The sequence below is a fragment of the Narcine bancroftii genome, chromosome 8 (assembly GCF_036971445.1).
Source record: "Narcine bancroftii isolate sNarBan1 chromosome 8, sNarBan1.hap1, whole genome shotgun sequence".
Lineage (NCBI taxonomy): Eukaryota > Metazoa > Chordata > Chondrichthyes > Torpediniformes > Narcinidae > Narcine > Narcine bancroftii.
In genome coordinates, this window is record NC_091476.1 from 148579885 (window position 1) to 148603727 (window position 23843).

At 41.6% G+C, this 23843-nt stretch overlaps 1 protein-coding gene across 6 annotated transcripts in view; it reads right to left on the minus strand.

The window, feature by feature from the left end:
- stx12 (syntaxin 12) overlaps positions 1–23843 on the minus strand; it is a 45904-nt gene that overhangs the window by 10406 nt on the left and 11655 nt on the right. For 5 of the 6 annotated variants that reach the window (XM_069895282.1, XM_069895278.1, XM_069895279.1 and 2 more), the window contains exons 7-10: positions 23486–23591; positions 22495–22567; positions 16802–16884; positions 13984–16115 (exon numbers count right to left, since the gene is read on the minus strand). In XM_069895282.1, the coding sequence (XP_069751383.1) occupies positions 16020–16115; positions 16802–16884; positions 22495–22567; positions 23486–23591 (358 nt within the window). In that variant the 3' untranslated portion in view covers positions 13984–16019. Of the gene's footprint in view, positions 1–13983; positions 16116–16801; positions 16885–22494; positions 22568–23485; positions 23592–23843 lie in introns of those variants that run through there. The other variant, XM_069895283.1, reaches the window with a different exon arrangement.

The following is a 23843-nucleotide window of genomic DNA, read 5'->3' on the forward strand; positions in this document are numbered from 1 at the left end:
CGCCCACTCATGGCAGTGGCACTTCAGCCAGAGGTTTCTCTGTGATGTACACACGCAAGTGCTGCCGTCAGTAGAGTAAATGGGTCGGCCATTTCCCCTTTCAATTCACCAGAGCAGGACACCCAGATAAGTTTTACCGGGTCCCCTAACTGTAATGCCCGTTGAAAGGACCAAAGACTTGTCGATCCAAACCAAGGCTTTTATTAACTAAAAGATTGGAGCATATCACAAGTAGGTCGACCAGTCCAGAATGACCTGGTCTGGCTAGGAGCAATCCTTTAAGACCTGCTAGTAGGTGTGGCTACACTCTCAGCCAATCACAGTCATCTTACACTACCATCTGTACATATGAACATATACACATTGGTGATAGAATCTGTACTATCACACTGACCACCTCTGATGTAGGTATGAGACGTTTTTGGGTTTTGATCGAGTTGACCCAGTTGGACCCTTTCGAATAGCCATGTACGTGGGCCATCAACTGAGCAGATTGTCCGGTTAACCCCCATTTTACATGGCAACTTGAGAGGGCCTACTGACAGTGGCAGATCCACAACAGTGGATGGAAATGGAGATGGAGATGGAGCTGCTCATTAGCTCAGTCATCTGAAACCTGATACAATGGCTCCATCACCTGGCGACACATGGATTTAACAATCAGGTTCTTTTAAAGAGGCAGTGAGAGTATTAGTTAATGTAACAGCTATTGTCAAACTGCATGCCTGTTCTTGTTGGATTCTTGCTGAAAGGAATGTTTAGGCAAACCAGCGGCACCAGGATGTACTGGAGATAACACACTTTCCCTCCTTCCTTAACCTCTCCTGTAATAAATTCATGTCAATGTGTTATACCCTTGCGGTGTCAGTATGAAAAAGCAGAGTATTGGCCATTTAATTAATTCAATTAAACATGCCATTCCCAATGTGCATAATATACCCGGGGAAATAATGCAACCATAACTACCAGAAAACTGGATCAAAATTATGCAATTATAAAATCGAGAAAAAATGAATTACTCTACCACAACTATTTCTTTAATTTTGGATCTCAACTGAGGAGCCACAACACTCCATGCCTTTAGCAATATGCTGCTAAATTATCCCTTGTTTCTTTAAACATGATAACGACATTGAAAAACATCCTGTGGCATTTACAAGTATTCAGTGATACATCTAGACAAAAACTACAAGTTGAATATGTAACAGTGACAGGTTTCTTGATCAAACATGCCAGTGAAATGGGAGTATCAGTCAACTGCTGCATTTTAATTACTATCTCTGACTAGTTAATGAAATGATACATTTAACAAAACATTACTTCTTACAATACACTCTAAATTCTGTAAATGTCAAGTTTCACTTGAAATAATGGTGCTTTTATGGAATGGATTTCAGCTTTTCATAATTTTAATTTTGTTTTTCCAAAAAATTAACATAGTGACATTTTAAATATACAATATATTAAACTTTTTCTCACAAACACAACAAACCCAAACAAAACAGTCCCTCCCTCCCTTCCACTCACACAGATCCATTCACTATCAAAGCTTACATATATTTTAGGTATATAGACTCTTCTTCTTTGGCTTGGCTTCGCGGACGAATATTTATGGAGGGGGTAAAAGTCCACGTCAGCTGCAGGCTCGTTTGTGGCTGACAAGTCCGATGCGGGACAGGCAGACATGGTTGCAGCGGCTGCAGGGGAAAATTTGTTGGTTGGGGTTGGGTGTTGGGTTTTTCCTCCTTTGCCTTTTGTCAGTGAGGTGGGCTCTGCGGTCTTCTTCGAAGGAGGTTGCTGCCCGTCGAACTGTGAGGCGCCAAGATGCACGGTTGGAGGCGTTATCAGCCCACTGGCGGTGGTCAATGTGGCAGGCACCAAGAGATTTCTTTAGGCAGTCCTTGTACCTTTTCTTTGGTGCACCTCTGTCACGGTGGCCAGTGGAGAGCTCGCCATATAACACGATCTTGGGAAGGCGATGGTCCTCCATTCTGGAGACATGACCCATCCAGCGCAGCTGGATCTTCAGCAGCGTGGACTCGATGCTGTAGACCTCTGCCATCTCGAGTACTTCGACGTTAGGGATGAAAGCGCTCCAATGGATGTTGAGGATGGAGCGGAGACAATGCTGGTGGAAGCGTTCTAGGAGCCGTAGGTGGTGCCGGTAGAGGACCCATGATTCGGAGCCGAACAGGAATGTGGGTATGACAACGGCTCTGTATACGCTTATCTTTGTGAGGTTTTTCAGTTGGTTGATTTTCCAGACTCTTTTGTGTAGTCTTCCAAAGGCGCTATTTGCCTTGGCGAGTCTGTTGTCTATCTCATTGTCGATCCTTGCATCTGATGAAATGGTGCAGCCGAGATAGGTAAACTGGTTGACCGTTTTGAGTTTTGTGTGCCCGATGGAGATGTGGGGGGGCTGGTAGTCATGGTGGGGAGCTGGCTGATGGAGGACCTCAGTTTTCTTCAGGCTGACTTCCAGGCCAAACATTTTGGCAGTTTCCGCAAAGCAGGATGTCAAGCGCTGTTGGGGGAAACTACATTTTTTATAAATACAATAGTTACTTTAATACCCTTTTTTATTCTTTTTTAATGACAATATCTGGGCCCCTATATGGTCTAGATATGGCTGCCTGACCTTTACAAAAGTGTCATATTTATTCCTTTAAGTTATGTGATTTTCTTCCATAGGTATTCAGCTGTTCATTTCTGCAGTCCATCGTACTACAAGTTGGGGAAGTCAGACTTCCAAGTGATCACGATACATTTTCTCACTACAGTGAGTGCTATTTTTGTAAATGAGATTTTATATTTGGTCAATTTGTCGCTTATTTCCATGAAATTACCTAATAGATATAGTCCTGGATTTTCCTGTGAAGGCCACTTCTATGATCCTGGTTAATTTCTTTGTGATTTCTTGCCAAAATGGCCTCATTTCCATGCACGACCACATGGCTGGTAAAAAAAAAATTCCTGTCTCAGTCCTACATCAGAAACACATCTCTGAAATTTCAGCTTTTGATCTGTGTAATGTTTGTGAGGTAGGACATAACTGGTGTAAAAATTTATTCTGAACCACTCCATATCTTGCACACCCACATCTGTCTCCCACCTTTCCCTTAATGTCTGTAACCCTGGTTTTGCACTTCCGCTCTGGAGAGCACAGTACGTTTTTGTTATAAATTTGGGTGTATTCCCCATCCAGACTGTTCATTTAGTTTCATTTATTTCAGGTAGGGTCAAGGTTGGTCCCCATCTTTCAGATTTCAGTTTTGAAGGTTGAATTAAAAGTTAGATTGAAGAAATCTGGTTGTAACCCTTTGTAATTGAAGGATGAAGGGGATAGACTGAGGTGCCAATGGTTGCCCGGGCTAGATTAAAATAAAATATTTAAAAAAAACATGGAGCTATTAGAATAGAAATGGTAGTTGCTCTCTTGTGATAATCAGGTTTAACTCTGGGCATTTTTAACAAACTCTGGCTCAAGACTGCTGGAACTGGTAGAAAAGACATGGGAAGGACACTGAGCACCTTAAAAGCAGCACACAGTTTCAACAACCAATTGATTCATGGCAGAATCTGCCAATCCAGACAAGACTCATGAGGCAACACAGAACTATAATGAAAGTCCTTGACTCGGAGGGAAAAAACACAAAATGCTGGATGTGGTGATATATAATTACACCACTAGGTCACCAGGGTTCACCCCGGTGACCTTGTACATAAAGCAGTCCAGAGCTACAGTCTAGCCTTCCATGTTCGTCTTGCAGAGAGACAAGACCCTCTTAGTGTACATATTAGTTTATTAAAGCTGTCTTATACTCGTACTACTTTTGTGGTCATTGTCAGTACAGTGGAGAAACTCAGCAGGTCAAAGAGTGCCTTTATGTAGCAAAGGTAAAGATACATCACCAATGTTTCAGGCTTGAGCCCTTCATCAAGGTGTGGGGAACATGAGAGGTGTCCGAACAAAAGGGGGGGGGGTGGTGAGGGTGGGAGATGATAGGTAGAGGGAGGGGTGGAGACACTTCAGGAAGAGTGGAGGAGTCTAGGCTAGGTAGAGAGAGAAAGGAAGTAGGAACTGGAATAACTAGTTGACATTTTTACACTTCCATCAGAGCAGAAATTTTCTGCTGTTCAGTGACTGTGTAAGACTGCCTCATGTCTTTTATGTAGCAAAGGTTAAAAAAAACAAACAACCAATGTCTCGGGCTTGAGCCCTTCATCAAATTATTGTGATTTACTTCTTGACTCTGAGGGATTGGGTACCAAAAAAAAAACAAGACCTGGAGATTCAACAAAAGGAAAATAAATTGTTTCCATGTTAACTTTTCCCAGGATCAAACAGGCCTATTATCCAATAATTAAAAGCTTAATCCTACTCCTTTATAAAATTAATTAGCACACAAGAAGCTCAAGAGAAATATATTCTTACTATTTCACTTCTATTTATTCACTTGTGGTTGTGGATATTGCCGAAAATATCAGTTTTTAGTGTTCATCCATATCACACTGAACTGAGAAATAGTTAATGTAAGTGTCTGGGGTCTCATATAGGCCAGACCTGGTAAAAACAACAGAATGTTAACAAATGAGATGGATTCTTATACCAAATCTGAAGTTTCATGGCTACCATTGCTGAGGCCAACTTTAATTCCCAGATTTATTTAAAATTCCCCAGTTGATAGGCATTTAATTACAGCCTTGTATGCTGGCTGCTTGGTTCAGAATCGTGACCTCTACATTTGCATACCCTCTAATTATGCCATCCTGCTTTTCAGAATGTGAACAAATCTAACATGGCAAATTAAATCTTCTCCTGCATTCCTCAGGGATTATAGATAGTATTAATCAATGTCAGTGCTTGGAAGGGCTCTTCATTGGAAAATATTCCCCCAGCATTTGAGATGGATGATAAATAGGAAGTTTTAAACACTATAAATGTCGCAAGAACTAATCTCCATTTATTGACCCACCAGCACAGGATTGATTCAGAAAAGAGCATGTAATACACAAAATGCACAAATCAGACTGAAGGATTAATGATTATATTGAAAGGCATCTGAGCAGTTTGACTTTATATCCCCAAAAATAGCAGCTTTATTAATTAAGAAAAATCATTGATCATGGTAGTCTGAAATAAATTCTTATTTCATTAAGTATTTTCAATAAAAACAAAAAAAAAGTTTAAATATTTGAAATAAGAAAATTGGGCAGAATTTCTTGTTTGCTTGAAATACAGGATCTAAATATCCTTTATCTGTCCATTGTACACAAGCAATTTTTTTTAAAAGTCGGTTTACACATAAACAACTCCTCACAACAGGGAAAGGTCCCAAAAGCTTCAGAAAATGATGTGTTGGACATTGAAAAGAATATTAAAGGGCGGTACGGTTAGCGCCACAGGCTCGAATCCAACCCTGTCTGTAAGGAGTTCTCCCTGTGTCTGCGTGGGTTTTCTCCAGATGTTCTGGTTTCCTCCCACCCTTCAAACCTATGTGGGTGGGTCAATCGGGTGGCACGGGCTCGTGGGCCAGAATATCTACATTTTTTAAAAATTAGGAAAAGTTGTTTGCAAGTTTGGTTTTGCAGGAAGCAGAGACAGACATTTCAAGTTAAAACAGTACTGACATCAGAGGCACTGCTAACTGCCCCATCATTAGATGCAAAACATCAAACGATTCCATTTTGTAGCATAGCAGCAGGCTTCTCGCCAATATTCATCTCTCAATCAACATAAACAGGCTACCTGGTTATTATCATTCTGTTCCCAAAGGTGTGGGGAGATCTGATTAAAAATAATGAGGAGGAAACAGGAGACTGCAGATGCTGGAATCTGAAGCTAAACACTGGAGAGACTCAGTGGGTCAAGTGAGCAAAACTTGACCAAGAGTTTCAGCTCGAACATTGACCAGTGGCAGATCCACAAGGGGAGATGGGGCTGCTCCTCAGCCAAAAATGTAAAATCTGATGGAATGGCTCCATCTCCTGGAGACATATTGATTTAACAATCTCGGGTTCTTTTACAGCAGTGAGAGAGGTAGTTGTCAATTTAACAGCTATTGTTAAACTGCACACCTGTTCTTGTTACATTTCTGGTCAATTTTTCCAAGGTATGACTGTTGCCAAAAGGACTGTTGCCAAAACCAGCAGCACCAGAAGATACTGGAGATAACACCTTTTCCTTCCCTCTTCAACTCTGCTGTAATAAATTCAAGTCAAGTTTGTTATTATCACCTGATTACACAAGTACAACCTGACAAAACAGCATTCTCCAATCCTCAGTGCAGGCACACAATCAGACTGGACACACATGCCACAGTGCATATACAGGACAAGTATTTTTATATATATATTCACAGCATCAGTACAAACAAGCAAAGCATTGGACATATAACTCAATTCAATAGGTCATTGCTTTCAAACATGACCCCATCACTGAAAAACTCTCACTGTGGCATTTAAAACAAGTATTCAGTGATATAACTGCATAAAAACCACAAGTTGCACATGTTACTGTGATGTCTTGATAAATTGTGCCAACGAAATGGGAAAAGCAGCCAACTGATGCTTTTTAATCACTATTCCTGTCTAGTTCATGAAATAATACTTCTACCAAAACATTGCTTCCTGTATTATCTAAATTCTATAAAATGTCATGTTTCACTCAAAATAATGATCCTTCTATGGAACAGATTTCAGTTTTGAAGGTTGAATGAAAAGTTAGATTGCAGAAACCTGGTTAAAGGATAAAGGTGACAGATTGAGGTGCCAAAATATTCCGATGATTGCTCAGGGTGGATGTAAGACATTGGTGGGGATTTTAGAAAAATAGAACTATTAGATAGAAATCAGATTTGCTCTCTTGTGATAATCAGGTTGCACTCAAGATTCCTTTATAATCATGTAATAGTACAGAACATGTAATATTACACAAAATTGCTTTGGCAGACAATAGGTGTTTTCAAATTGCAGCATCTGGGTATACTGAATCCTAATAGCTCTATTTTTCTAAAATCCCCACCAATGTCTTACATCCACCCTGAGCAATCATCGGAATATTTTGGCACCTCAATCTGTCACCTTTATCCTTTAACCAGGTTTCTGCAATCTAACTTTTCATTCAACCTTCAAAACTGAAATCTGTTCCATAGAAGGATCATTATTTTGAGTGAAACATGACATTTTATAGAATTTAGATAATACAGGAAGCAATGTTTTGGTAGAAGTATTATTTCATGAACTAGACAGGAATAGTGATTAAAAAGCATCAGTTGGCTGCTTTTCCCATTTCGTTGGCACAATTTATCAAGACATCACAGTAACATGTGCAACTTGTGGTTTTTATGCAGTTATATCACTGAATACTTGTTTTAAATGCCACAGTGAGAGTTTTTCAGTGATGGGGTCATGTTTGAAAGCAATGACCTATTGAATTGAGTTATATGTCCAATGCTTTGCTTGTTTGTACTGATGCTGTGAATATATATAAAAATACTTGTCCTGTATATGCACCTGGGACCCCGGTGCGATTACTGGGTTGTGGGTGCAAGATCAAATTGTAGACGGACCTACCTGTTAAATCACAAACCCGGAGATTTAAGGGGGATCCTGCCCCTGCAATGAGTGATACGTCAATGCACACACGGGAAGTACCGGCCAACAGTAGCTCACCTCCCGTCAGTTGCCACCCGCCCATCAGTCACCACCCTCCAACAGACGCCACCCACATGTTGCCCCCTTCATCAGTCATCCCCCCATTCGTCCCCACATCCCCCCTCCTGTGATGTGCCACTGCCGTGACCGGAGTTTGGGGGGGAGGGGAGATGTGGTTGCTGCCGTGATGTGCCATTCCGGTTTGCGGCGATGGCTAAATGCGGGAGCAATGGCTGACTTCTTTACCCACAATCCCCCATGTCGCTGGAATGGCTCTGCCAGCGCCAGAGTGGTTCCAGCAGCATGTGGGATTATGAGTAAGGAACAGACATTGCTTCCACACCCCCGCATTGAGCTGTCACCGCGAACTGGAGCAGCATTCACAGCAGTGACACATCGCAGCCCCTCAGTCTCCCCCCGATCACAGCAGTGACCTTTCTCCCCCTGATCGCAGCAGCAGGACTTCAGCCAGGGGTTTCCCTGTGGCACAAGCATACAAGGGCTGACGTCACCTGAGTAACCGGGTCAGCCATTTCCCTTTTCAAATCGCTGGAGCAGGACACCAAGGTAAGTTTTACTGGGTTCCCTAACCACCTCTAAGGTAGGTCAGGGACCACAGGTTGGACCCTTTTAAATTGCCATGCAACTGGGTCGCTAACCGTGCAAATTACCCAGTTAACCCCATTTTAATCATGGCAGTTTGAAAGGGCCTAAACAGTCACCATTAATGAGAAAAAGATGCAAAAGAGAGACCTTTCAGAGTCACCGAGTGTCCATGCATTTGCCTCCAGCGCTCCCACAACCTCTACAATTGCAGATCCATCGATAACCTGAGTTTTAGATCCAAACCTCCGACACAATCAGGAAGCCTTCTGTGCCTGAGGGCCTCCAGGCATTTTTAGCAAACACTCTGGCTCAAGACTGCTAGAACTGGTAAAGACATGGGAGGTACACTGAGCACCATAAGTCTCAGCAGAGGTAGCATGTGGAGAAACAGCGCACAATTTCAACAACCAATCGACCTGTGGCAGAGTCTGCAGATTCCGAACAGGAGTCCTTATGTACCACTGATGTAGTGGAAATCCTCGTCTCTTAAGGGATTGTCCAAGAAAGAAATATATCTTGCCTGAAGTCTCAACAAAGGGAATAAGATTGGTTTCCCTTCTTAATTTTCTTGAGAACATTTTCTTGCACTACTGATAAGTAGAAATTCTGCCCGGCCCACAGGAAAAAGAATCTCAGTCTTGTATGTGCTGTCATGTATGTACTGACAGTAAATCTGAACTTTAAATTTTAATTTCTCTAGGACCAGGGATGGACTACCATCAAATAATTAGAGAGAACAACCCAATCGCATTACCAAATTGATCTGCAAGATGCAGAAGATCACATGATAGTCCATCATAAACAGTGGTGCTTTTCTAACAAGTGTCCTGGTTAAGATACATCCCCCATTCAACAAGGGCAGGACTGTTCTCCTGCAAAGCTGACTGCACTCTGAAAGTTTATACTTTAAAGGCTGTTCAGTGTTTTAGGACAACAGTAGCGTGAAAGAGGTGAAATGTAATCGTTTCCTTCACTTGGTGTACAGCGTAAATGCAAGCTGCAGTTGCGTTATTTACCAACCTAGAAGGGAATTGAATTCTAAACAAAGGAAAAGTAGAAATGTGCCATGAATAGTGTTTTCTCCACCCTGTAGCAGCTCCCTCAACAGCCCCTAAGGCTAGAGCTGGATGAGGTTCCCACCCTGGATGAGACATATAAGGCAATCGAACAACTGAAAAGTGGCAAAGCAGCAGGTATGGATGGAATCCCCCCAGAAGTCTGGAAGGCTGGCGGCAAAACTCTGCATGCCAAACTGCATGAGTTTTTCAAGCTTTGTTGGGACCAAGGTAAACTGCCTCAGGATCTTCGTGATGCCACCATCATCACCCTGTACAAAAACAAAGGCGAGAAATCAGACTGCTCAAACTACAGGGGAATCACGTTGCTCTCCATTGCAGGCAAAATCTTCGCTAGGATTCTACTAAATAGAATAATACCTAGTGTCGCTGAGAATATTCTCCCAGAATCACAGTGCGGCTTACGCGCTAACAGAGGAACCACTGACATGGTCTTTGCCCTCAGACAGCTCCAAGAAAAGTGTAGAGAACAAAACAAAGGACTCTACATCACCTTTGTTGACCTCACCAAAGCCTTCGACACCGTGAGCAGGAAAGGGCTTTGGCAAATACTAGAGCGCATCGGATGTCCCCCAAAGTTCCTCAACATGATTATCCAACTGCACGAAAACCAACAAGGTCGGGTCAGATACAGCAATGAGCTCTCTGAACCCTTCTCCATTAACAATGGCGTGAAGCAAGGCTGTGTTCTCGCACCAACCCTCTTTTCAATCTTCTTCAGCATGATGCTGAACCAAGCCATGAAAGACCCCAACAATGAAGACGCTGTTTACATCCGGTACCGCACGGATGGCAGTCTCTTCAATCTGAGGCGCCTGCAAGCTCACACCAAGACACAAGAGAAACTTGTCCGTGAACTACTCTTTGCAGATGATGCCGCTTTAGTTGCCCATTCAGAGCCAGCTCTTCAGCGCTTGACGTCCTGCTTTGCGGAAACTGCCAAAATGTTTGGCCTGGAAGTCAGCCTGAAGAAAACTGAGGTCCTCCATCAGCCAGCTCCCCACCATGACTACCAGCCCCCCCACATCTCCATCGGGCACACAAAACTCAAAACGGTCAACCAGTTTACCTATCTCGGCTGCACCATTTCATCAGATGCAAGGATCGACAATGAGATAGACAACAGACTCGCCAAGGCAAATAGCGCCTTTGGAAGACTACACAAAAGAGTCTGGAAAAACAACCAACTGAAAAACCTCACAAAGATAAGCGTATACAGAGCCGTTGTCATACCCACACTCCTGTTCGGCTCCGAATCATGGGTCCTCTACCGGCACCACCTACGGCTCCTAGAACGCTTCCACCAGCGTTGTCTCCGCTCCATCCTCAACATCCATTGGAGCGCTCACACCCCTAACGTCGAGGTACTCGAGATGGCAGAGGTCGACAGCATCGAGTCCACGCTGCTGAAGATCCAGCTGCGCTGGATGGGTCACGTCTCCAGAATGGAGGACCATCGCCTTCCCAAGATCGTATTATATGGCGAGCTCTCCACTGGCCACCGTGACAGAGGTGCACCAAAGAAAAGGTACAAGGACTGCCTAAAGAAATCTCTTGGTGCCTGCCACATTGACCACCGCCAGTGGGCTGATAACGCCTCAAACCGTGCATCTTGGCGCCTCACAGTTTGGCGGGCAGCAGCCTCCTTTGAAGAAGACCGCAGAGCCCACCTCACTGACAAAAGGCAAAGGAGGAAAAACCCAACACCCAACCCCAACCAACCAATTTTCCCTTGCAACCGCTGCAATCGTGTCTGCCTGTCCCGCATCGGACTGGTCAGCCACAAACGAGCCTGCAGCTGACGTGGACTTTTTACCCCCTCCATAAATCTTTGTCCGCGAAGCCAAGCCAAAGAAAAAAAGAAGCAGTAAAAGTCTGGGCAGATGAGTGGGAGGATGGCAGACCAGACTTGATAGGCCCAATGGGCCTATTTCTGCTCTTTTATATCTTGTGATCTTGTTTTTGACACCAGGTTGTGCAAATGTACTTTGCATTCTAAAAATTGCAGCAGTTTAAAAAAAAATAACAAATTAACCAAACGCTACTCTATCACTGTTATTTAATATCACTAATCACCTCAAAAGCATTAAAAGGGATTTTGGTTATTTGCACCTCACTCTGGCACCCATTAAGTGTTTTGGCTCATGACATTCTGTTCCATTAAAATATACATTTATTCTCATCCATTGCCATGTTATTGTGACAGCAGAGTGCTAAACAGCCCATTAGCTTTCAGGGGAAGTGAAGAATATTTACCTTCCCGCATTCAGAAAAATCCCATTAGCCCTCAACAGTGTACTATACACTCAGAACAGATTGGCTGAACTGCCAGTAATACATGATGAAATGGATCAGAGAAAGGGCAAGAGAAGAGAAGCAGCATATTAAATAAATGGATTCCAAATGTCAGAAAGAGTTGATTCAATTATTATAGCTTATTATAAAAAGTTAAGATGATTACCAGATGGGAGTATTTGCTTGCAGTAAATCATACTGGTCAAAATATTCTCCAAATTAAAATGAATCCAAATTTCTTCAAACTCATCTAGCTCCTTCTCAATCCTTCAAATATGTTGGAAGCTTTCCAGGGCAGGGAGCAGAATACAAGAAATAGGAGCAGGTGCAGGCCATCTGGGCTATCAAACCTGCTCTGCCACTCAATAAAATAATGGTTGACCAGAGCATTCAGCTCCTCTTACCCGCCTGTTCTCGATAACCCTTAATTCTCCTGTGCAAAAAAAAATCTTAAATTGAATGAGACAGCCTCTTCTGCTTCCTCAAAGAGTTCCACAGATGCACTAATATTGGCAAAACAGTTCTTCATTCCCATCCCAAATCTACTCCCCACACCTTCAAGTCAAGTTTATTGTACAACCTGACAGTGTTTTCCAGTCCTCAGCGCAAGACTCAGACACACAACCAGACATAACATACATAGACAAGCAATACATAGGCAGGACATGCATTCATATATACAAATGAATAAATATGGTTCTGTGATTGAGTCTCAGATGGCTAGTGTGAGCAGTTCCCTTGGCCGTTCAGCATTCTCAGCCTATAGAAAGAAGCCATTCGTCAGCCTGGTGGTGCTGGGTCTAATACTCTTTTATGAGGCTATGTGCTCTAGTTTTAGTCTGACTACCACTGGAAATAACTTTTGATTCCCTTGCATTCTTCTTAATTCCACTCCCTGGCATCCATATAGCTGTACAATTGTTGACTGCAAGGGAAATTCAGAGTAAATTATGAGGACATTGACCTTGCACAGTGTCTGAATGGAGGTGAAGAGCCAAAGTACTTGTTTTGAGGGTGTCTTTAAGTGAGGACCATTGTCAAGGTTACCAGAAAAGGTGACAAAGGAAAGACTGTGAATGTTGTCTATATGGTCTCTAGTAGGCCTTTGCCAAGGTCCCAGAATGGAAGGTTAGTCAGGAAGGTTCAGATGCTAGGTATTCATAGTGAAGTAGTGAACTGGATTCAACAATGGCTGGACAGGAGAAGCCAGAGAGTAGTGGTGGATGATTGCTTCGCAGACTGGAGGCCTGTGACTAGTGCTCTACCTCAGCAATCAGTGCTGGGACCATTGTGGTTTGTCATCTATATCAATGATCTGGATGATAATTTGGTAAATTGGATCAGCAATTTTGCAGCTGACACCAAGATTGGAGGTGCTGTGAACAGAGGTTTTCAAAGCTCACAGAGGGATCTGGACCAGCTGGAAAAATGGGCTGAAAAATAGCAGATGGAATTTAATGCAGACAAGTGTGAGGTGTTGTACTTTTGAAGGACAAAACAAGGACACACATGGCAAATAGTAGGGCACTGAGGAGTGAGGTAATACAGAGGGACCTGGGGAAAAAAAAATACATAATTCCCTGAAAGTGGCATCTCAGGATAGGGTTATAAAGTACGCTTTTGACATATAGGCCTTCATAAATCAAGTATTGAGTATAGGAGTTGGGATGTTATGGTAAAGTTGTATAAGACATTGGTGAAGCCAAATTAGGAGTATTGTGTACAGTTTTGGTCACTTAACTGAAGGAAAGACATCAATAAGATAGAAAGAGTGCAGAGATTTACTAGGATGATTGGACTTCAGGAACTGAGTTACTGGGAAAGGTTGATCAGGTTAGGACTTTATTCCCTGGAGCATAGAAGAATGAGGGGAGATTTGATAGAGGTATTTAAAATTATGAGGGGGATAGACTGAGTAAATGTAGATAGCCTTTTTTCACTGAGGGTAGGTGAGATACAGAGGACATGGGTTAAGAGTGAAAGGGGCGTTTAGGGGGAACATGAAGGGAGAAGTTCACACAGTGGTGGGAGTGTGGAACGAACTTCCAGCTGAAGTGGTGAATGCGGGCTATTTTTACATTTAAGAGAAATTTGGATAGGTACATGGATGGGAGAGGTATGAGGGCTATGGACTGGATGCAGGTCAGTGGGACTAGGCAAAAATAAAAATGGGTTGTTACAGACTAGAAGAGGCAAAAAGGCCCATTTCTATGCAGTAATGTTCTATGGTTCTAGTCACATGGCCTCCAGTGCAAGACCAGCCTAGATTTGGACTCGATCTCCATCAGATGGTTGGAGAGACAAAATCTGAAAATTCTGAAATCTTAAGTAAATAAAGATAAGCTGGAGAGACTGTGCCAATGTTTTTATTGGGATGCTTTATCCAGACTAAAGTATAGCTGGGAGATTAGCTGTTTTCCATCAAAATAATGATTGCCAAATTGAATTATAACCATTGCTAAACACCTCCATCAAGGTTGATGTTTTACTTGGTTTTCATTGGATGCAAATAAAGTTTCAAAATGAACACAGGTGGCCTAAACATTGGGTCAATTAATCAATTATTTAAACAGGTTGAAGAAGGACACTTCTGCTCACTAAGTTAATATACCAAGGACTGTAGGAAAACACTCAAGTTTCATTATCAGCTCATTTAACAAAGGGGTTTAAATCTACATCCTGCCGTGTAACACTCTACAGGACTCTTATCTGTGGTATTAATGCACCTTTATTCTCAATCTTCCTAAAATTTTAAATATACATGGGTGACAAAATCATTTACACAGAAAATGCAAACTCCTTTTCATAATGTCAAATGCAATATAATGTAATAATACACAAAGTAGAATAGTGTTAGACATTTTCAGATTCCTACAGAGGATATCCACAAAGCCAAGGAACTCTTAGCTGAAGACCGTTTTTGCAGAGAATATAAATAACTGCCAATAGGGTACAAAATATATTCAAGCTGTGAAAATATGTTGAGCAAAACACTAAAACCCAAATAGTTAATGATTTTTTTTAAAAAAGTGCTTGATGAGATAAAACCTTCTAACTTTGAATTTTAAATTTCCCTTATTTTTTTCCAAGTGCAGTTGTTCCTACTCATCCTTTTGCTCAGGAAGATGCAGAAGGATAACCTAGTGTGGAATATTCCCAAATCACGCCTTCTTTCTTTCTCTTGTCAGTTTCAAGACTGGGTAAGAACAAGAAAAGCCTTAAAAAAATCTGGGAGGAGTTTGAATCCACATGGCCTGGCCATTTTACAAAGCATCGATGCACCCCAGGTAAATATAGTGATGACACCTTGGCATACCCAACTCAATCTGCATTTTCAGCTCAAAGCTCAGATGTCCCTCAGTAAATCTATTCCAATGTTCTAATGGGAAGGAAAAGTATTTAGCATTGAAAAATTTACAGTTATGGTACTGATGTACATAAACAATCAGCTCTTTTGAATAAAGCAATAAGGGCATGTCAATTTTCCACTCCCATGAGGTAAAAATATTATTCCTGCATCACAATAATTGATAATCATTGTATTTTCTAGTAATTCCTTTTCAATGTTGCATTGCTTTTTATGTAGTTCTCCAACCAGGCACAGGAGACACAAAGACCTCAAACAGACAATGTAGTCCATGCAAGAATTAGGTCAGCTTTAAAATTTTCACATTTTGACCTTGGTGTATCATTTATGTTAATTAAAAAAAAACACAAAAATGAATTAGAATTTGAAATCAAGACAATAGGTTACCAAAAGGAAGATTTCAATTATGGTATGAATGCATGAGAAAAAAATAAAATTCTGAAAGTAACTTGTTAATAATATGACTCATTTCAGTTTTCATGAATTATTGCTATTTGCCATTAACATTATATGCCTCCAAACTGCACAGTTAAACTGACAGAATGCAAAAAATTATTCCATTGTGAAAAATGCACATTTAACAATTTTGCTTCCAAGAAAACAATGTCCATGTTTAAACAAACCAGTGATAGTTGACTTTGTGGATAGTGGTGGTAGGTTCTTGATTTGTAAAACTAATGAGAATCATTGCCCCACAAAGTGAAAACTGACTGGATGATACTGAAAATCTGCATCATTTGCACACTATTGCAAAATGTATTTGATAAAGCAATGAAATTATGCAGGTAAAATTTAAATGCATACAATGTACAGTGCACAGAAATGTTATTAAATCTTACTGCCTTTACATCAATTAATAAATAACTAATTTCTTGGTGCTTGGTCACAATCTATAACATTTCTATTCATCAAATTGTAGTCCCTTAGAGCACAGATGGAGGAAAGTGCCCACTGACATCAGCTGGCGTACAGTTCCAATTTTTCTCAAGTACAGAAGCACCAGTATTTTGCAAGGAAGCTCATCGTGTGGTTGACCACCAAATGATAATGCCCAAAATTACACCAACAACTGCGAAAAATACAATTAGAATGCATATTTTCTTGCGGGATTTTTTCTGGAAAAAAAAAATCAAATCAATTTCATATCAACAATAACGCAAGGGCTCAGACCTGAAAAGATGGTTATACATTTTTAACTTCAAAGAATGTTGCAGGACCCAAGTTCCTCCAGCATTATTGCATTTTAACTTCAATAATTCAGTCATTTTACTATTCGACAAGGAGCATAGCCTTTTGTGCACTCACCAAGCACTCCAATACCATATTGTATACATTAGTCATTGCCCAAACCCATAGTCATTCTATATTATACAAATAAAAAAATTACTATGACCAGGAACATTAAAATCAGAACAGAAACCAAGGGAAATTACAGTAGAGAGCAGACTTACTGCATTAAAAGGCCCAAAAGAAAATGAGTCAAAGTTATTGCTTTGGTTCAGGAATCAGGAACAAGGAGTCAATTTACAATACGAGACTGAAGAATTATTGAGAAGTGTACTTGTGCATATGTTGACACAGACTGTCACAATTGTTTAAAGGGAACAATGAAAAGAGGTGAGAGAAGAAATGCAATTTAATTTAAATTGGTCCAGTAGAGAAATGGCATACAATGCCTCAAAACATCTATGTACCAAAAACCTGCATGATACCAAAGGCTCAAAGGCCATGAGAATATTATTGATGGAAAATTTAAAAGCAAATCATATTCAAAATTTGTTCGAGAATAGCACAATGGTACCTGATAATACGCTGCCCTCTGCAATTGGTGAGATCCCTGCTCAACATGCACTTCTGCACTTTCCACATTTGCTTCTATACTATCTGTAGGAAACGATAGGGAAAAAAAGCTTCAATATAGTTTTCTAAACTTTTTACTATTACAAAGCAAACCTTTTAAATGAAAAAATCTGGACCTATTACCATAATTGTTTCAAAAACAATTACAGTAGTAAAAGGAGCAGTTATCACTAGTGAGTTGAGTCAGAGTTTGGCGATAGAATGGGGGGGGGGGGCACGCAGGGAGGAGATGAAAGGACGAGGAGTGGCATTGCTCCTCAGAAAATCTCAAAATTGCGCTCAGGCAGGACAGACCAGAAGGCTCGTCTACTGGGTGGAGCTGAGGAACAGTAAAGACGTTATCACACTCATGAGATTGTATTATAGACTGCCCAATCGTCAACGAGAATTAGAAGAGCAAATCTGTAGAGGGATATCAGACAGCTGCAGAAAACAAAGTTGTGATAGTAGGTGATTTTAATTTTCCACATAATGACTGGACTCCCATACTGTAAAAGGGCTTGGAATTTGTCAAATGTGTTCAGTGAAGTTTTCTAAATCAATGTATAGAGGTACCAACTAGACTGAATGCAATACTGGATCTCCTTTTAGGGAACGCCAGGACAGGTGACAGATGTGTAGGGGAACATTTTGGGTCCAGTGATCATAATACCATTAATTTAAAGTTAATTGCAGAGAAAGACAAGTCTGGAGCTTGGGTTAAGATTCTAAATTAGAGAAAGGCTAATTTTGAGAATATGAGAAAGGATCTAGAATGCATGGATTGGGACATGGTTTTCGGGCAAGGATGTGCAAGGCAAGTGGAGGTCCTTCAAAGGTGAAATTTTGAGAGTAGAATTTGTATGTTCCTATCAGAATTAAAGGCAGCGTTAGCAGACATAGGGAACCTTGGTTTTCAAGGGATATTGGGGATCTGGTTCAGAAGAAGAGAGGGGTGTACAACAGGTCTAGGCAACATGGAGCAAATGAGCTACTTGAGGAGTAAAAGAAAAACCTCAAGAAAGAAATCAGAAAGGCAAAAAAAAATGAGGGTGAAGGAAAATCCTAAAGGTTTCTACAGATATCGTTATGTCACATACCAGCAGCAATAGAAATTAACCAAGACTATTATTTTTAAAATAATATTTATTAATAATTACTAGAGATTATTGGAGGTTGTTCCCAGAGATTATTGGAGGTTGTTCCCAGAGATTATTGGAGGTTGTTCCCAGAGATTATTGGAGGTTGTTCCCAGAGATTATTGGAGGTTGTTCCCAGAGATTATTGGAGGTTGTTCCCAGAGATTATTGGAGGTTGTTCCCAGAGATTATTGGAGGTTGTTCCCAGAGATTATTGGAGGTTGTTCCCAGAGATTATTGGAGGTTGTTCCCAGAGATTATTGGAGGTTGTTCCCAGAGATTATTGGAGGTTGTTCCCAGAGATTATTGGAGGTTGTTCCCAGAGATTATTGGAGGTTGTTCCCAGAGATTATTGGAGGTTGTTCCCAGAGATTATTGGAGGTTGTTCCCAGAGATTGGATATACAAATATTTGGGCAGCCAGAAACTGATTAGGGCTATTCAACATAGCTTTGTATGTAGTAGGTCATGTTTAACCAATATTGTAGAGTTTTGAGGAGATTACCAGGAAAGTTAACAAAGGAAGGGCTGTGGATACCGTCTACACGGACTTTAGAAAGACATTTGACAAGGTCCCACAAGGGAGGTTAGTCAGGAAGGTTCAGACATTAGGTATTCATGGTGGATTTGACAATGGCTGAACGGGAGAAGACAGAGAATAGTGGTGGATGATTAATTCTCAGACTGGAGGCCAGTGACTAGTGGTATACCTCAGGTATCAGTGCTGGGAGCATTGTTGTTTGTCATCTATATCAATAATCTGAATGATCATGTGGTAATTGGATTAAAATGTTTGTAGATGACACTAAGATTGAAAGTTTTCAAAGCTTGCAGAGAGATCTGGATCAGCTGGATAAATAGCCAATGGAATTTAATGCAAACAAGTGTGGGGTGTGGCATTTTGGAAGGACAAACCAAGAGAGGACAAACCAAGAGAGGACAAACCAAGAGAGGACAAACCAAGAGAGGACAAACCAAGAGAGGACAAACCAAGAGAGGACAAACCAAGAGAGGACAAACCAAGAGAGGACAAACCAAGAGAGGACAAACCAAGAGAGGACAAACCAAGAGAGGACAAACCAAGAGAGGACAAACCAAGAGAGGACAAACCAAGAGAGGACAAACCAAGAGAGGACAAACCAAGAGAGGACAAACCAAGAGAGGACAAACCAAGAGAGGACAAACCAAGAGAGGACAAACCAAGAGAGGACAAACCAAGAGAGGACAAACCAAGAGAGGACAAACCAAGAGAGGACAAACCAAGAGAGGACAAACCAAGAGAGGACAAACCAAGAGAGGACAAACCAAGAGAGGACAAACCAAGAGAGGACAAACCAAGAGAGGACAAACCAAGAGAGGACAAACCAAGAGAGGACAAACCAAGAGAGGACAAACCAAGAGAGGACAAACCAAGAGAGGACAAACCAAGAGAGGACAAACCAAGAGAGGACAAACCAAGAGAGGACAAACCAAGAGAGGACAAACCAAGAGAGGACAAACCAAGAGAGGACAAACCAAGAGAGGACAAACCAAGAGAGGACAAACCAAGAGAGGACAAACCAAGAGAGGACAAACCAAGAGAGGACAAACCAAGAGAGGACAAACCAAGAGAGGACAAACCAAGAGAGGACAAACCAAGAGAGGACAAACCAAGAGAGGACAAACCAAGAGAGGACAAACCAAGAGAGGACAAACCAAGAGAGGACAAACCAAGAGAGGACAAACCAAGAGAGGACAAACCAAGAGAGGACAAACCAAGAGAGGACAAACCAAGAGAGGACAAACCAAGAGAGGACAAACCAAGAGAGGACAAACCAAGAGAGGACAAACCAAGAGAGGACAAACCAAGAGAGGACAAACCAAGAGAGGACAAACCAAGAGAGGACAAACCAAGAGAGGACAAACCAAGAGAGGACAAACCAAGAGAGGACAAACCAAGAGAGGACAAACCAAGAGAGGACAAACCAAGAGAGGACAAACCAAGAGAGGACAAACCAAGAGAGGACAAACCAAGAGAGGACAAACCAAGAGAGGACAAACCAAGAGAGGACAAACCAAGAGAGGACAAACCAAGAGAGGACAAACCAAGAGAGGACAAACCAAGAGAGGACAAACCAAGAGAGGACAAACCAAGAGAGGACAAACCAAGAGAGGACAAACCAAGAGAGGACAAACCAAGAGAGGACAAACCAAGAGAGGACAAACCAAGAGAGGACAAACCAAGAGAGGACAAACCAAGAGAGGACAAACCAAGAGAGGACAAACCAAGAGAGGACAAACCAAGAGAGGACAAACCAAGAGAGGACAAACCAAGAGAGGACAAACCAAGAGAGGACAAACCAAGAGAGGACAAACCAAGAGAGGACAAACCAAGAGAGGACAAACCAAGAGAGGACAAACCAAGAGAGGACAAACCAAGAGAGGACAAACCAAGAGAGGACAAACCAAGAGAGGACAAACCAAGAGAGGACAAACCAAGAGAGGACAAACCAAGAGAGGACAAACCAAGAGAGGACAAACCAAGAGAGGACAAACCAAGAGAGGACAAACCAAGAGAGGACAAACCAAGAGAGGACAAACCAAGAGAGGACAAACCAAGAGAGGACAAACCAAGAGAGGACAAACCAAGAGAGGACAAACCAAGAGAGGACAAACCAAGAGAGGACAAACCAAGAGAGGACAAACCAAGAGAGGACAAACCAAGAGAGGACAAACCAAGAGAGGACAAACCAAGAGAGGACAAACCAAGAGAGGACAAACCAAGAGAGGACAAACCAAGAGAGGACAAACCAAGAGAGGACAAACCAAGAGAGGACAAACCAAGAGAGGACAAACCAAGAGAGGACAAACCAAGAGAGGACAAACCAAGAGAGGACAAACCAAGAGAGGACAAACCAAGAGAGGACAAACCAAGAGAGGACAAACCAAGAGAGGACAAACCAAGAGAGGACAAACCAAGAGAGGACAAACCAAGAGAGGACAAACCAAGAGAGGACAAACCAAGAGAGGACAAACCAAGAGAGGACAAACCAAGAGAGGACAAACCAAGAGAGGACAAACAAAGAAAGGACATAGGACACTGAGAAGTACGGAAGAAGAGGATCTGGGAATACAGATACACAATTTCCTGAAAGAGGTGTCACAGATGGAAAGGTTTTGGCATAGTGGCCTTCATAAATCACATTATTGAGTACAGGAATTGGGACGCTATGGTAAATTGTATAAGAAATTGGTGAGGCCAAAGAAGATTTACTAGGATGTTACCTGGACTTCATGAACTGAGTTACAGAGAAAAGGTTAAACAGTTTAGGACTTTATTCCTTGGAACGTAGAAGAATGAGGGGAGATTTGATAGATATTTAAAATTATGAGGGGAACAGTAAATGTAGATAGGCTTTCTTCACTGAGGGTAGGTGAGATACAAACTAGAGGACATGGGTTAAGGGTACAAGAGCAAAAATCTAGGGGGAAACTTCATACAGAGGGTGGTGGGATGAGCTGCCAGCTGAGGTGGTGAATACAGGCTCAATTTTAAGATTTAAGAAGAATTAGACAGTATATGGATGGAAGAGAAATGGAGGGCTATGGTCAGGATGCAGGTCAGTGGGGCATGAGAGAATAATAGTCCAGCATGGAGTAACCATAACCATATAACCATTTACGGAGCGGAAACAGGCCATGTTGGCCTTTCGAGTCCGCACCGGTTCACTGATTTTGTGCGCCCTCTTCAGACATTGGTCCCAGTAGATCTTCATTCAATAACGATGGGCGAATTCAATGCAGGTGGAATCGTCCTTATTCTTCAGGGGCCTCACTAAGAAGGGCTGAAGGGCCTGCTTCTGTGCTATAATGTTCTATGGTTCTAAAGCACATTTAAAATTCATACTCTGATATCGGGACATTACTTGCAAGGCCATCATTTATTTGTCACTCCCACACACACTTTCAATCTTCTTTGAGGAAGCATTCCTCACATGGCCCTGTTGCCTTTGTCCTTCTTGTTGATGGTTGCTGTGGGCAAAGGAGATCCCCATAGGATGGCACAAGTGCTCTTATGGTTAGTAAGGGATTACTTAAGGTAATATGCAAGTGGAAAGAAAAAAGTTGAGAAACACTGTTCTCAATGTGCACACCAGAAGGTGCAGGAACATTTCTGGCACGCGGAGCCAATCAAGCAAGCTGCCTTGTCTGAATGTCATGCGGCTCCCTCTTGTTGATGTTCAATGCCTGTATCATCGGTGGCATGAATCTAGTACAGACTACTCTTGCTGAGGAATTGCAAGAGAAATTGAATATTTTGCAAATTAACATCAACAATCATGGAGTTCCAGAACAGCACTTGGATAAGTGAAAGCACTTCTTCCTTGTAATTATGCAGAAAATGCCAAATCATTACAATTGAGTGCAAAACTACACTTTAGGTCTGAGACAAATTATAATGTATGCAGAGCAAAATCAGCACCTCAACTGGATGATCAAAAGTCAATTCAAAAGAATCAATGAAAGGTAGAACTTGCCGATCATATCTCCTTGATCATGAATCATTATTGCCAAGTCTTTAAAAATCTGGTTGACATCCAAGATGTTAGCCTGGATAAGAGAAGAGGGTGAAAGTACTGGTAATGAAATCCACAGGAAATCGGGTTATGCAAATTTTAATTATGGTTTCAGTTTACTCTACAAAGGCTATTTCTAGTATTTTCTATCTGACAATGCTCAAAAATCCCATTTTTTGTGTGCAAGTGACGTGGAATAAGATGATGACAACAAAATGACCAAGAGTTTAATTCAAATAAAGTGAAGTAATAATCAACCAAATGTCTTCCCCTCCTTAATTTGTTAAAATGGGATGGCACGGTTAGGGCAATACTGTTACTGCACCAGCAACCGGGGTTCAAATCCACTGCTGTTTGTACATTTTCCCCATGTCTGCATGGGCTTCGTCCAGGTGCTCTAGTTTCCTCCCACCTTTTAAAAACATACCGGGTTGTAGGTCAATTGGGCGGCACGGCTCGTGGCCCGAAAAGGCCTGTTACCATGCTACATGTCTAAATGTAAAATGTAGAATTCATGGATTCAAATGCAAAGATACAGACTGATTTGTGTGAGCAAAAGTGTGCATTCAAAGTTCATTCCCAGCTGTCCCAACAGATACAAGCACAAAGATCTCGGTAGACAATAATGTAGGACTGAGGGAAGTGCCACATTTTGGGAGCTGTCTTTTAAAGACAACCCGAGGCATCATATGTTCAAGTGAATACAAAAGATCTCATGGTGCTATTTGGAGGAGGAACATTTTCCCACAACCCATATCAGATATTTGTTTCTGGGCTCTTGTCTGCATTCCCCATGTTGTAGCATGGCTACACAGCATTGGCTAAAAAAGCTTGGAGAGGAACAGACAGCACTAAATAATGGAAATATCTTTTTAAAAATACAACTATTTTGGTCAATATTAAACACAACCCAAATATTACAAAACTAAAATTGATAAAATGAAAAACTAACCTCAAGTTGCCGGATTGCAGTTTCTCGTTCCTTAATCAGTTCCAGGTCTTCTTCAGTTACTGTCACGTCTTGAGACTGAGCTTGCATCCGATTCCAATCTTCATTGCTAAAAAGTCAAATTCATTCAACATGATGAGCTGACATGTTTATTAAGTGTTTGAAGACAAATTGTGCCCCCAGAATTTTACCCCAATTGGTTTATTCACACTTTAGAAAAAATATCCCCACAAAAGTTGAGAGTTAGAGCACTGGTCTTGTCAACCAGGGGTCACGGGTTTGTTCCTCACTGGGGCCTCATTTCTATGAGGGCCGCTGAACAAAGTGGTGACTCTGTCTTCTTTACAGTAGACAAAGAATT